Here is a 15,835-nt window from a genome sequence, read left to right as displayed (position 1 = left end):
AGGCACATTCAAATTCATTGTCCATAATTTTAAACCTTTGTTTTGTCATGTCATCCGTTTTGCATTGGAGGGAAGTCAAACCTTAACTTCGAACTCCTATGTTATTCTGATTAATTTCGTTGCGGGTCCAACGACAGTTTAACTTTCCCCGGGACAAACTTGACCTTCACTGGTTGGATTTCATTGGCGGTCATGCTGTAGATCCTGACTACAATGAGTTGGAACGGTGGGAGTAGTCCCGTTGTCCATTATTTTCGGAACATGCGCGTACGCTGGTTGCGTGACAAAGAAGCTATAGGCGACCGCAGATAGTTTGTAAATGGAATCATTATCACCATCATCTTCATCTTAGCCCTATGGCTATGCTGAACATAGGCCTCCCCCAATGCTTTCCATGCTGCCCGGTTGGTAGCGGCCTGCGTCCAATGCCTTCCTGCTACCTTTATGATTCGTCGGTCCACCTTGTGGGTGGACGTCTCACGCTGCGTTTTCCGGTACCCGACCTCCACTCCAGAACCTTGCTGCCCCATCGGCCGTCAGTTTTGCGCTTACTATGTGCCCTGCCCATTGCCACTTCAGCTTGCTAATCCGTCCGTCCGTCCGTGTAAATGGAATACTTATTGTAATTTGCAGATTCATAGCAAACGTCACAGATTTCGGCGAATACACGTGTCTTGTTGAAAATGACTTCGGCAACGCATCTGTATCATTCCCGTTATATGTTTGGGGTAAGATATTTACCAAAACTTTTCCTATTCAATTTTATTTTATTCTTGGACGTCTTTGGACTTTTTCGATACTCAAGTTTCACACATTTCTTCTAAAGCCTACTAAAAGTCTATGTGATTTTAGTTCCCCCTTCAATCCATCCCTTGGAGTCGACAAAACATGTACTCGCTGGCTCAAACACCACTCTTCAATGCGATGCTATGGGGTTCCCCATACCAAACATAGTATGGGAGTTCCATGATGAAATCCTTATAGAAAACACCACCGATTTAAGGTATGTTTCAGAGGTATAATATAAAGGGATATTCACATCACTGCAGGATGTGTAAATCAAGAGTGTCCTAGTAATGTTATTTATTTGTGTTTTCAGCTTTAATGATATTGGGAACCTGTTTATAACAAATGTAAGCTCGAAACACGAAGGTTCTTACGCCTGCGAAGCGGGAAACATCGCAGGAAACGACAAGAAGTTCATTTATTTACATGTAAACGGTAAGTTTAAACTTTACAATCATATTAAATAGTAAAAAAATAGTTTATTTCCGCAAATGTTTGGTCACAATTTATGTTTCCCTTTTCGGAAATGACTCCTATGCGCTATATTTTCAGAACCGCCCAAAATCTTAGATCAAGAATTCTTAGGCCCGTATTTAGCGACGAACATGGATACTGAGTTGGTTATCTCATGCAAAGCGTCAGGGAAACCTAAACCTTACGTGCTGTGGAGTAAGGATGGAATACTTTTGGACAATGGTAAGAAGTAAGCCAGTTATAGTCTGCTCGGACACTCACTGCGGGCGCCCATCGCACAGTCGCGACAGCAATATAATTACGCGCGAGCGATAAGGATGGGTAACTTGGGGTCATTGGACAAAATTCTACGTGCTCCCGGACCAGACATTAGAAGCTTTTTGCAATTTGATTGATAACTATGCATTAGTAATTTTCCCATGCTTGTTGCAGATGAGACTTACAAAATAGATTTTGATGGGACACTGACTATAAAGTCGCCAACCGAAGAACTTAGTGGACAGTATGTCTGCATTGCGAAAAACGCAGTTGGCGAAACTAACCACACTATCTCAGTGGAGATTTACTGTAAGTAGCTATCATTTAATTATTCAAAACATCACCTGAAAACTAATTAACCCTGTCCATAAAACTGTATCAATATATCCTTAGTTATTTTGCTGATGCTGAATGCGGAATTCGCTTTCCAGAATCAGAATTGTATCATGAAAATCTATGTCTATTAGCGTAATAAATTTTGACCTGTAATGACACCTGTAATCTCCAAATATATGTAACACCTAAATGTACTTAAGGAAGCAATAAACATATTGAGTATTGACTTATTATTGTATTGTTTTAGCTTTACTAACGCGAACGCAGTCTGAAGAATCTCACACCAAAGTGACGTTGTTGGAAGGCACCAACGCCAGCGTCGAGTGCCCGGTGCCCGCCTCTCGCAAGGATCTAGTGAAATGGTATAAGGTTCGACGTTGTAATTAAAATTTATATCGACATTTTTTCCTTCGTATTGATCCCTTAGGCTGAGTTGCACCACCTAACTTTGACTGAAACTATAACGATAATCGGTGTTTTTTGTATGGAGTTCGACAGATTTTTGACGTTTGTCAAAGTTAAAGGAAGATGGTGCAGCCTAGCTTTAGTCGATAGAAATTGTGGGTCGCAGATCAAGAGCTAAGCTAGTTAAGTTAGTTTAGCAGCAGCAGTGACGCAGTTTTCCATCGTTGTGTGCAGACTGCAAACAATGCAAATAAAAAACTAACGAAACGAAAACTTCGTCAGCTTTGCCAGCTAAGCTAAATTAACGCAGCTTAATAGCTATTTGTCTGCAACCAGCATACCTAATGCTGATCTCGGTTTCCAAATTCATAGCTCTGTTTCTAATTCTTAACTTATTTTTTAAAACAAAGGCCAACCAGACCAGCAACATAAATCACGAATGTTCTAGTTCTAGAGGGCATTGTTATGTTATTAAATTAAAATATTGTTCTAGGGCGCAAAGCTGATATCAGAAGGCGTGCTTCAAATAACCAACGTGTCCCGCCACAACACCTCTGAGCTTGCATGCGTGGTCACCAATATGGCCGGCTCTGCATATGCCAGCGTCAGTCTTGACGTGGAATGGGCTCCGGCGTTTGAGGATAAAGGATATACAGACGTGGAAGTTGTGAGAGGAAATGACTGGTACTTTGACTGCGCTGTAGATGCCAAGCCAAGGGCGAAGGTATGTTTTGTTTTTGCTCTTCAATATTTCTCTTAATAAGGCACTCGTTCGTTTCAGCCGAATGACGTCCACTGCTGGACAAAGGCCTCCAAGGTTTTCCACAATGAACGGTCCTTCGCTGCCCGCATCCAGGCTCTTCCCGCGACCTTCACCAGATCGTCGGTCCACCTAGTAGGAGGCCTGCCCACGCTACGTCTTCCAGCCCGTGGTCGCCACTCGAGAACTTTCTGCCCCAACGGCCATCGTCTCTACGAGCTATGTGCCCCGCCCACTGCCACTTGATTTTAGCAATTTTGCGAGCTATGTCGGTCACTTTGCCGTACCTACTCCATCTCTTCCTCTGATACTCTACTGTCGCTGGTATGTGTGGTGGTGACCAATATGGCCGGCTCTGCGTATGCCAGTGTCAGTCTTGACGTGGAATGGGCTCCGGCGTTTGATGATAATGGAAACACGGAGGTTGAGGTCGTGAGAGGAAATGATTGGTACTTCGACTGCGCTGTAGACGCAAAGCCCAGGGCGAAGGTATGTTTTGTTTTTGCTCTTCAATATTTTTCTTAATAAGGCACTAGTGTGCACGAGTACAAGTTGAGTTGGACCTACTCGTTCGTTCGTTCGTTTCAGCCGAATGACGTCCACTGCTGGACAAAGGCCTCCTCCAAGGTTTTCCACAATGAACGGTCCTGCGCTGCCCGCATCCAGGCTCTTCCCGCGACCTTCACCAGATCGTCGGTCCACCTAGTAGGAGGCCTGCCCACGCTACGTCTTCCAGCCCGTGGTCGCCACTCGAGAACTTTCTGCCCCAACGGCCATCGTTTCTACGAGCTATGTGCCCCGCCCACTGCCACTTGATTTTGGCATTTCTGCGAGCTATGTCGGTCACTTTGCCGTACTCCATCTCTTCCTCTGATACTCTACTGTCGCTGGTATGTGTGGTGGTGACCAATGTAGGCAGCTCCGCTTATGTCAGGGTCAGTTTAGACGTAGAGTGGGCTCCAGCGTTTGAAGATGATGAAGCCAGGGAGGGGTTTTGAGGTCGTGAGAGGAAATGATTGGTACTTTGACTGTGCTGTAGACGCCAAGCTGAGGGCCAAAGTTTGTTCTTTTAGTCATTTTTCTCACACTCAGGGAAACTCTGAGCATAGCACGCTCCTTCGCCCTTTGGGTGAACCTTCTTATGAGGCCCATAGTAAGCGACCACGTCTCAGATCCGTGTGTCATCACTGGCAACTCACACTGGTCTGCGTGATCGAATCAGAAATGAGGAGATCCGCAGGAGAACCAAAGTAGCCCGCAGAATTGCTATTATAATACATTTTATATGTGTGTACAAGTCATGTTTATGTAATTGCAGACCAAATGGCTGTTCAACTCGAAGCTGATAGTGTTCGAGGACAAAGAGCGGCTGAAGCTCCTAAATGTCCAGCTGCGACACACCGGTACATATAAATGCATCGTCAGCAACAAACACGCTACTGTGACTAGGCAGTTCACTCTGGATGTATTAGGTAAATAATGTTTATTTTATAGGACATATGGTCCAATTTAGCAATGCATACGATATCTGCAGGGTGGAAACGATAAATGATCTCACTCGATTATTTCTAACCTATACAAGATATCGAAAAACGGTTACTGACCCTGAAAGTGCTTCACTATCTTTTTAAACGGTATCAATTTTAAAGGTTACAGAATAAACTGGATCTATGCGAAAATTCAGGCTCTTCCCGCGACCTTTACGAGATCGTCGGTCCAGGGCAGCGCAGGACCGTGCATTGTGGAAAACCTTGGAGGAGGCCTTTGTCCAGCAGTGGACGTCATTTGGCTGAAACGAACGAACGAACGAACGATGCGAAAATTAGAATGAGATCACTTATCGTTTCCACCCTGTTTAAAGATTCATTTAATCTTGACTTTCGAGTTCCATTGCCACGAATAAAAATTAAGAACATGTTATGGTTTCTTCCAGTTCCTCCTTTCATATCCGAGTTTGATCTGTTGGATGTGCAGCTGAAAGAAAGTACCAACGCTACTCTAGAGTGCAATGCCAAGGGCTCGCCTCAACCTGACGTCAAGTGGACTTATAAGTACGTAAAATGACATTAAAATGCTTGTAGAATTATAGCTTGTACTCACTGAAGTATAGATCGTTTCATCCACGAAGACGCGCCCCACCACTTTTTGGGCGAGGGAAGCGCGGGGTGCGGGGAGTTTCGTAATGTAATATCTTCGTCAGAGATTTCAGTCACTGAACTTACAATATTCTGTGTTCATGTAAGGCTGCCCTTCAGGGCTGCTCTAATTAGTTTTAATTTATTTATTTCCATCTCCAACGTCGCCAATTATTAAATAATACAGCATTCCGCTGGAGACATCATCCATAGACATGACAGTAGCCATGACTGCACACGCAGACTACAATAATGACGCTCTGATTGCTCGAATCAAACCCCCCTCACTATGCGCTTCCCTCAACCAAAAAGTGGTGGGACTATGGCTAGGTATCTTGTACCTACTTAAAAATAATGCAACAATGTCCAGCAGTCCTAAGTTTTAAGCTAGCATAAGTTTGAGCTAAAAATAACTCTATTTATTACCAACAGCAACTCAAATTGGCAAGTCCAAAACTCGTCTCTCGTCAGTGCGGGCCTGACCGAGGCTTCCGAAGGCCTGTACCGCTGTGACGCGGTCAACAAGGCCGGTACCGCACACATTGTGTATAGAGTGAGTGTGGTTGCTGCAGCGAGAATTACGGAGGTCGTGCTTTATAATGGAGAGGCTTCTACGGTGGACAAAGTGGCTGAAGTTGTGGTGAGTTCCTAGAAACAAATCGTGCACTTTCAGGATCTAACGCATAATACATCTCGCTCACGCAACCTCTCTGGAAAACAAGGACCGCGTCTCCAGTCAGCGATTTTTGTTCGTTTTCTGCAATTTCAAATTCTGCAAGAGCTATCGAATACAAGAGCCACCGATTGTTGAAACTTAGCTGGAAAACCCAAAAGTTTTGGGAAACTCATAAACCAGGCGATAATTGGGACTAAATTTGGGAGTTATTCTTATTATTACAACTTTTCTACCATTTTCCTGAACAAATATGAATTCGTTTCATTGCGTTACATTTAACTCTAAACTATCTAAAAAAACTACTCTTTCAGGAAGGCACAAGCGCAAGAATATCTTGCAAAGCGTCAGGCAAGCCTGTACCGAAGATTCAATGGATACGCAACGGCGAAGCGATCGGCGAAAACGATGAGAGCATAAGCTACGCTGACTTGGTTTTGAAAGATGTGAAACTGAATGACGCCGGCGTGTACGCATGCGTGGCGTCTAATGAGGGAGGAGTGGCTGAAGAGAAAATTCGGTTGGAGGTGTTAGGTAGGAGTTAATTTAATTTACAAAATAATATAACTAATCCACAAGGACCGACGACCTTATAAAGGTAGCAGGAAGGCGCTGGATGCAGGCCGCTACGAATCAGGTGATGTGGAAATCATTGGGGGAGGCCTATGTTCAGCAGTGGACGTCTTGTGGCTGAAATGATGGTGATGATGATGAATTAATGGGAGCGGTAGCTCGGTAGTTTTTTCCGAGTAAACAATGGACACGTTGAAAGACCAGGGCCGTCTTTAACCTACTAAGGGCCCTGGGCATTTAAGGATTAAGGGGGGCCCTTATCATCTGGAAAAAGGTCTTATTAGCAGATGGGGGCCCCCTCAGTCGCGGGGCCCTGGGCACGTGCCCAAAGTGCCCAGTGGGAAAGAGGGGCCTGTGAAAGACCACAGTTTTTCTATATTTAAGCAACGTGTAAAGTCAAGTTTTTTTAGACAAAACGGCAGAAGTGCAATTTACCAATAATAATAACTATTGGATTAACATAAACTTTTGCAACGTAATCATGTCACTAATTATTCTCAGATTTAGGATCATGCACACGGTATCATTACTCCAGCTGAAATTATTTATTTTCAGAGCCTCCAAAAATATTCCAAACCCTGTTCCAAGATAACTCAACAGTCGAAGTCAATTTGGAAGTAATAACAGGCCAGTCGTTTTACCTGCACTGCCATCCTTACGGCAACCCATTGCCTGAAATTTATTGGTTCAAGGTAAGATTCTACCAGATATGAAAACGTTTAAGTTTCAAACAATAATACAGTTCTCTCAGGCTTAATAGATAATAATATTATATGACACTCCAACAAAATTAAATGACCACCTATATGATGCCGCAGTCCTATTCGGGTTACCCATTTTTCTTTTGAATTAAATTTCTTTAGAAACTTATTTTTCAACTTATATCTTGACTGGCGACAGTTTGCTACAGCCATTTCTCACTGATTGAATTGAGTCCTGCATATAGCTTCTTTTAGTGCTGCAAAAAAAGGTTTATGATTATTTTTCTTAAAGAAGATATTTTTAATTCTGCAGGATGGGCTACCACTAAGGTTGTTCGATGACAGCTTGGTATCAAGCGAGTATGGAGAGGTATTGCAAGCCAGGGCGGCGGCGACGACCCACGCGGGAAACTATACGTGCGTTGCTAGAAATGCCATCGGCAACGCGAGTCTGGTATACCTTCTCGACGTCATGGGTAAGTGGTTTTATGTATTTTTAGGACTCCTCCGTTAAAGTTTGAGATATAATGGTCTTTATCAAGTGTACTACAGGGTTTCAGGCCGGTCTCTCTTTACAAAAAAAAAAGAAGAATTTCATTACAGAGCTAGTGAGAGGATTATTTACACTCCCCAGTTGGCGCCACTGTCTTAGCCACTAGCGAGTGACAAAGGCTTTACAGTAACTGACTAAGGCTGAGTTGTACCAGGTAACTTTGACCGTAACTATAACGATAACCAGTGTTTTTGTATGGAGTTAGAGGTGGTTGAGGATTCCGGGTGAAGCTCGCTTCCACCTTCGGCCTGATCATCACTTACCATCAGGTGAGATACAGGCCAAGAGCTTCCTCGTCGTGAAAAAAAGTTTGACAGATTTTTGACGTTTGTCAAAGTTAAAGTAAGATGGTGCAACCCAGTCTAAGCTACAGTGGCGGTAACTGGAGAATGCTTCATGTGGCGAAGTAATGCGATGATGATGAAATCGTAATATTGTTTACAGTTCCTCCACCGATACCAAAAGAAAGCGCTAAGCTAGTGACAACTCGAGCGGGCAGAGTGTTACAATTAAAATGCCCTGCGGAAGGAAGCCCTGTGCCGGCCGTGATGTGGCTCAGGCATCCCTACACCGAGCTAAGTGATGGCTCGCCCAGAGTCACCTTGCTCGATGACAACTTTACTCTCGTAAGTTTAAATAGAGTATAAAGAACAGCTCTTCCTACACAGGTGCTCATTAGCGAGCTTACTAGGGAAGAGCCTTAGGCCTCAGCCTCGAGTTTAGCGGGCAGCGGGGCGGGAGCGGCGGCGGCGCGGGAGCGGCAGGATCTTATGCGTGAAATCAAATAGACCGGTTCTCGAAAACAGCGGCGCGGCAGCGGGGCGGCAGCGGGCAACGAGCGGGCAGCGGCGAGGGAGCGGGCAACGAGCGGGCAGCGCACTCCTTCTTTTGCCCACAATAAATCGAGCGTTAGGAATAAATTTGAATCGAAATAAAATTGTCGCCGTTGTTCAGACGTTTCGTTTGCGAATAAAAACAAATATCTCGACAACACAACCCCGAACACAACACTTCGCCGCTAAAGCGCCGCGCGAGCTGCCCGCTTGTTTCGAGAACGGGTCTGCGTTGCCCGCCCCGCTCCCGCGCCGCCGCCGCCGCCGCCCCGCTGCCCACTAAATTCGAGGCTGAGGCCTTAGGACTGACGTGTCTTGCGGAGGGCAGCCCTGTGCCGGCCGTGATGTGGCTCAGGCATCCTTACACCGAGCTAAGTGATGGCTCGCCCAGAGTCGCCTTGCTCGACGACAACTTTACTCTGGTAAGTTTCAATAGAGTGTAAAGAAAGCGCTCTAACGCTCATCCTACACAGGTGGTCACTAGCAAGCTTCCTAGGGAAGAGCGTTAAGATTGACGTGCCCTGTGCCGGCCCTTATGTGGCTCAGGCATCCCTACACCGAGCTAAGTGACGCCACGCCCAGAGTCGCCTTGCTTGATGACAACTTTACTCTTGTAAGTAAGAGCAAAGTCCGGTTGACGAGCAGATAGAATTTTCGTCCAATGACCCTAAGCTACCCATCATTATCGCTTGCGTGTAATGATATTGCTGTCTCACTCGCACACTCTGCGGCCGCCCGTTGCACAGTCGCGACAGCAATATAGTTACGTGCAAGTGATAAGGACGGGTAGCTTGGGGTCATTGGACGAAATGTCGAACGTCGACGAATCTGTTCGGCGGCCGGACTTTATAAAGAAAGCGCCAAGCTAGTGACCACCCATGTAGGAAGAGCGTTACAGCTAAAATGCCCAGCGGAAGGCAGCCCTGTGCCGGCCGTGATGTGGCTCAGGCATCCCTACACCGAGCTAAGTGATGGCTCGCCCAGAGTCACCTTACTCGACGACAACTTTACTCTTGTAAGTTTTAACAGTATAAAAAAAGTGCCAAGCTAGTGACCACCCGTGTAGAAAGAGCGTTAGGGTTGACATGCCCTGCGGAGGGCAGCCCTGTGCCGGCCGTGATGTGGCTCCGGCATCCCTTCGCCTTTACTCGATTACCCTCGTAAGTTATAAGAACAAATGCCACGCCTATAATGTCATCATGTCATGTCAAGTCATGTCAGTTGTTGATAGAAATTCGTCAACTCTTAGGCTGAGTTGCACCACCTAACTTTGACCGTAACTATGACGATAACCGGTGTTTTTTGTATGGAGTTTGACAGATTTTTGACGTTTGTCAAAGTTAAAGTAAGATGGTGCAACCCAGCTTTAGGCTACAATTTTTTGCTTTTTATTTAATAATACAGGGCTGCGTAAAATGTGACGTGTTTTTATGAAATGAGGTTAAAACGTTCCTAGAGACACCGTCAATTTTGTTCCAGGTAATAAACAACACAGAAGTCTCCGACAGCGGGAAATACTCCTGCATAATGACGAACAAAGTGGGGACAACAGAACTGGTGTTTGACGTGACCGTGGAAATGCCGCCTTCCATTGTTGGCAACACCGCCGCTCAAGACACGAGTGTGGAGAATCATGTGGTGCCGTTGATGAGGAGCCTTGTGCTCAAATGTGAGGTGGATGGCAACCCTGCGCCGAAGGTCAGCTGGCTCAAGGTAATTTGAACCTTTTTTGTGCAATTTTATGAGCCATAGTTAAATGACAACGATGTCCAAGGCGAGAGTGAGCCATGTTGTATCGCTGATGAGAAATCTTGCGTTCGTGAGGTGAAATCTGATACAAAGATGGGCTAGTGAGTAGAAATACAGTTCTAGTATGTGATAGGCAATAAATAATTGCATTGTAGTTCCCAAATAGGTTAGCTAGCTTCAGAGACTTAGTAGTCGTCGAAAAATTCGCATTTATTTCGCTGTAGCGGCTCGACGTTGTCACAGTTGTTGCCACAGTTTAGCCACCCACAAATTAAGCCTCAACACAGAAAATACGTTGCAATTTTTTTAGTTGCATCAACGTGAACAAAAACGGACGTTGATGATATTTATCGTGAGAAATAGGAAAATAATAAGTGTCGTGCTTTCCTTCAGGACACACAGCGCCTCAGCGACTCGCTGTCCAGCATACAGCACGTGCAAGGCCACAGCTTGCTGGCCGTCTGGGGCGCGCGGGCTCGCGACGCGGGCCAGTACATCTGCGTGGCCGAGAACACCGCGGGCACCGCGCATCGGCGGTACAACGTGGCTGTCAGAGGTATGTCCAGGACACACACCCTCAGCGACTCGCTGTCCAGCATACAGCACGTGCAAGGCCACAGCTTGCTGGCCGTCTGGGGCGCGCGGGCTCGCGACGCGGGCCAGTACATCTGCGTGGCCGAGAACACCGCGGGCACCGCGCATCGGCGGTACAACGTGGCTGTCAGAGGTATGTCCAGGACACACACCCTCAGCGACTCGCTGTCCAGCATACAGCACGTGCAAGGCCACAGCTTGCTGGCCGTCTGGGGCGCGCGGGCTCGCGACGCGGGCCAGTACATCTGCGTGGCCGAGAACACCGCGGGCACCGCGCATCGGCGGTACAACGTGGCTGTCAGAGGTATGTCCAGGACACACACCCTCAGCGACTCGCTGTCCAGCATACAGCACGTGCAAGGCCACAGCTTGCTGGCCGTCTGGGGCGCGCGGGCTCGCGACGCGGGCCAGTACATCTGCGTGGCCGAGAACACCGCGGGCACCGCGCATCGGCGGTACAACGTGGCTGTCAGAGGTATGTCCAGGACACACACCCTCAGCGACTCGCTGTCCAGCATACAGCACGTGCAAGGCCACAGCTTGCTGGCCGTCTGGGGCGCGCGGGCTCGCGACGCGGGCCAGTACATCTGCGTGGCCGAGAACACCGCGGGCACCGCGCATCGGCGGTACAACGTGGCTGTCAAAGGTATGTAAAAATCGAATGGAAATCGAAAATTTTAGCAATCTCTTAAAACTTTGTCCAAGTACACAAATACGCTTGTGTATGTAACTATTTCATTAATTATTTTCGATAGTGTGAGGTCTTTTCTCGTTCTTTTTCCGTCGAAAAATACTTTGCGCATCCATAAAGTATCTGGGACACCCTAGTCAGAAGGGCGCTTCTGGCGGGCTTACCCACTAAACTAACTACCCAGCGTGGCGGCGTAGTTTATGTGTTTACGTATTATGACATATCAGATACCCAATGATAGCCAATGGTCCTGCCCTCAGATCATAGAAAGAGAATAGATATGAAGTCGCGCGTAACTACAACGAGAACCAGTGTCCCCACATTTCCCCCACCACAGCTCCCACACACACATTCAACTGTGTAAAAACAAAGCGACTGAGAGTCTACGACAACATGTGCAACCGGCTTAAAAGTGCTGTGATTGGCCAGAAGGCGTGCCTTATGGCCAATCAATGGCCGCGTGACGTGACGCACACTTTGAAAAAAAGCAATTAGAGAGAAGAAAGATAAAATGGAGTCGATAAGATATCGATACTTTAAATCCTGGGGGCAAGGCTCGAAATTGGTTTAAAAAATGCTTGTATGAAAACCTTTTTATTATTATACGTTATTATTATGTTCTTTAACGATTTTTGCATGATAAAGGAGTCAGTTCCATTTTGTATGGACGAAAAACTCAGAATCAATTATTGGGACTAAATGAAGTTACCTTATATTAATTTACCCCAACCAAAGCTCAATGTCGTTATCGATGGAGTATAGAAGTTATAGACTGACAAAGTTTGTATGAAAAGTCATGGGTTAAGTAGGTACTTGCGATTTTTACCAGTATTTACAATATTGGTAATATATTATTATTTACTTTAATAATAATAACAGGATCACTGTAATTATTATTAACTACTATCGCGCATTAACTTTTTAATTATGGCGAAATTCGTACCGCCTATGTTTATCAAAAATAATGCCTATATTAGGCTTTCAACTAGCTCTTATAGTAATTACATAGTTGACAGTTACTAATCCCTTCTACTATTGTTATTGTTTTTGTAAAAACTTAAAAATCGCAAGCAACTCATGATTTTTTCATTCAAAATTAGAAAATAGAAAATAATAATTTACTTCTACTTATCGATAATAGGAAACCGTATTAGAACACGAGCCCTGCACTATGTTACGACCGGCACATGCGGCCGTACTGTGTATTTTCACGCGTCAGTGGATATCGGAAGAAATAAAATACATTGCGCAGTAGTTACGCATGACATGAAGTGGTTGCTAACTAAATCGTCAATGTACAACGTGTTTGAATTTTTATCACCACTAATTTCGATATCGCAGTAAATGTCACGGCACTGAATTCGTTCGTAAAAATGTTTAGTTTTTTTTATTTATAAGCAAAATACCAATGGATTTGCAATACTTACATGTGGTAAATGACTTCATTGTTCCTGTAGTTCTTCGTTTCACTTATGTTATTGCACGTTACGACGCATTATCCAACAATATCGGAGAACATTTCCTCAGTACGACTGAATCGCGACTAACCTGGCGTCGCGGGCGATGTTCGTTTCTGGGCATATCGCGGAGACACGCGCCACGCCCCCGTTTCACATCTATTCCCTTCTATGATCTGAGGTCCTGCCCCTTACACCCCTTGACGTGTAGATGCGCCAGCGACTACTAATCTGCACGACTGAATTGGCACCCTATGCGGACCGCCCCTAACCGACCGACCTAACGCCGCCAGTGCTAAAACCTATGGTGTCCTCAGGAGCGAATACAGCGATACAGAGCCGCGAGTTATTATCCTATCTTGGACATTCGTTCGCTGCTCCATCTCAGGCTATGGCTAGCTCTCGAGCGAGCCTTTATTCTTTTACAGCTTGTTTAGTAACTTTTTGATGTCGTGACTTCTTTTTCAACCGACTTCAAAAAAGGAGGAGGTTCTCAATTCGACCCGTATGTTTTTTTTTCTATGTTTGTTACGCGATAACTCCGCCAATTATGAACCGATTTGAACAAATCTTTTTTCGGCGTATAGGTAATACCTCAAGGGTGGTCCCATTTAAATTTAATAATAGAAAAAACAATCCCCAAGGGTGGAAAATTGGGGATGAACTTTTTTATACGCAATATTTTTAATTTTTTTTTGTGTTCACGCATTTGAAGTCGGTTTTATTTTTTTCAAAAGTTATGTTATTATCATTGATTAGATTTGTAAGTATTTTTATTGCATAACCTTTACTGTGCAGTGCCGGGCAAGTGGAGCGGCTGGTCGGCGTGGGGGCTGTGCAACGCCACGTGCGGCGTCGGCGCACAAACCCGCGCAAGACGCTGCCGCTACCAGGCTGATGACGGGACCGTCTACGGTGAGTTGAAAGAAACTTACATCTTTTTACCCGACTACGGCAAAGCAAAAGGAGGGTTATGATTTTGACAGGCTATGTATGTTCATCGATTTTTTTTATTTTTTTATTTATTGTTCACAAAAGGATACACATCAAATATATAGATACACTTGCCAAACTGCATTACAGTTTGTCGGCAATAGTTCTCGTCCTTAGTTTTTCGGGCTCAGTTGCACCAGCCTACTTCAACCGTTACCATAGCAGTAACTGGGTGTTTTTTGTATGGAATTTAATAGATTTTTGAAGATTATTAAAGTTACAGCAAGATGGCGCCACCCAGCCCGAGCATTCATTGTGTTTCCTGCTAATTACTACACTATACTATATCTACTCATGCAATACTTAAAAAATTACAACCACTACAACAAACAATACAGTTCTTGAGCTTAGTTCTTAAGCAACTTACGAAGGCGAGCGAGCCCCACCTGTGTGTGTTCGTGTACATGCTTTAAACTATAGTGCAATGTCTATCAAAAAACTTTTGAAAAACGAACGAACAGTAGCGAGCCACCACACATGCAAAGCTCACTCGCACTCGCGAAATTCGACAAATGACATATCATTAGAAGCGTCTTAATGAGGGCTATCGTTTTTATACTTAAAAGTTGGCACCCCTGGCAATTGACAAGACCTTACTCTACAGTGGCGCCATCTTGATGAGTGCAAATGCGATAGTCCTCCTACCACTTTCGCGCTCACCAGTTGGCGCCACTGTCTTCGCTACTAGCAAGTGACAGGACCTTACTCTACAGTGGCGCCAACTAGTGAGCGCTAAAACGATAGCCCTCATTGTCCGCTGGTTATAGGCTAATATGGCGTTTCACAAAATCTAATGTGGCGCCCTCTACCGGACAAAACATACAGAGTAAAAAAATAAAGTTAAGATAAATATGCCGTGTTTGGTATCATTTGAAAGCGCTTTACTTGTGTTTAATATTTTAAGAAAATGTTTTCAGTGATGGTGAATGGCGACAACAGCTCGATGGTGTACCTACTACTAGCTACCAAGACTGGTTACCTCAACATTTTTAAAATGATTTTTTCGTTTTAACAAGTGGCTCATACTACCCAATTAGTTAGTAGAAATAGGTTTAGATACACTTCTGGCTGAAACTCACACGAGGCAGTGATTTTCTACACAAACAGCTACTTTTAGGTTGGGTTGCACCATCTTACTTTAACTTTAACAAACGTCAAAAATCTGTCAAACTCCATACAAAAAACACCGGTTATTGTCAAAGTTACGGTCCAAGTAAGGTGGTGCAACTGAGCCTACTATACTAGCAATGTCAACTTGTTTTTTTGTTTCAGATAAGACTACAAATTCTGATAGAATTATTTTAGACGAATCCGAATGCAAAGGACCGACCAACGACAAAAGGAAATGTCATATGCCACCGTGTGAAGTAAGTCCCATAGGGAAATGTACACTGCATGTCGATAATAGTTAAAGGTATATTTACATAGTTACGGAACGGATATTATGCGTGCTCCGGATATAGCATGATGGCAGAACCAACATGAGTTTGCGTGAAATCATTCAAATTACCAGCAGCAATAACGTTAACTTACCGTCTAACATACTTTTATGTTTTATAATTTTATTATCGCTCGCATCTATGTCATACTAATTTGTATTGGTTCGGGTAAACAGAACACATAGTAAATGGCAATGCCAGATTTTGTATGGAAGGTGGCGTCTTTTTTTTTTCGCGCGGCCATCGACCAAACTTTGTTTTTGATTACAAAATAGTGTAATAAACCAAACTTACTATGACATGTATACCTCTAAACTCAGTCTGAACTGAGTTGCGAGCACTAGGAGTTGGATGATTTTACATACTTGATTTGCTTTTTGCGCGCAAGTTTTGTAAAAAATTGCAACAAAATATTGCGCTATTTT

At 44.7% G+C, this 15,835-nt stretch overlaps 1 protein-coding gene across 1 annotated transcript; it reads left to right on the top strand.

Moving 5' to 3' along the window:
- The first annotated feature begins 507 nt into the window (after positions 1-507).
- On the top strand, positions 508-10,209 carry LOC135080969 (hemicentin-1-like). The gene is made up of 16 exons (XM_063975692.1): positions 508-728; positions 853-1,003; positions 1,100-1,221; positions 1,339-1,482; positions 1,693-1,827; positions 2,102-2,223; positions 2,753-2,983; positions 4,338-4,491; positions 4,953-5,070; positions 5,587-5,794; positions 6,142-6,361; positions 6,956-7,092; positions 7,415-7,577; positions 8,099-8,280; positions 8,811-8,909; positions 9,967-10,209. Exons 1-16 carry the CDS (start codon positions 554-556, stop codon positions 10,207-10,209), a joined length of 2,604 nt encoding a protein of 867 aa, XP_063831762.1. The 5' UTR covers positions 508-553.
- The last annotated feature ends 5,626 nt before the right edge of the window (positions 10,210-15,835 follow it).

The sequence above is a fragment of the Ostrinia nubilalis genome, chromosome 19, assembly GCF_963855985.1.
Source record: "Ostrinia nubilalis chromosome 19, ilOstNubi1.1, whole genome shotgun sequence".
In the NCBI taxonomy this organism is placed as follows: domain Eukaryota; kingdom Metazoa; phylum Arthropoda; class Insecta; order Lepidoptera; family Crambidae; genus Ostrinia; species Ostrinia nubilalis.
The sequence above is the reverse complement of the archived record's forward strand: the minus strand, read 5'-3'. Positions and strand labels throughout refer to the sequence as shown.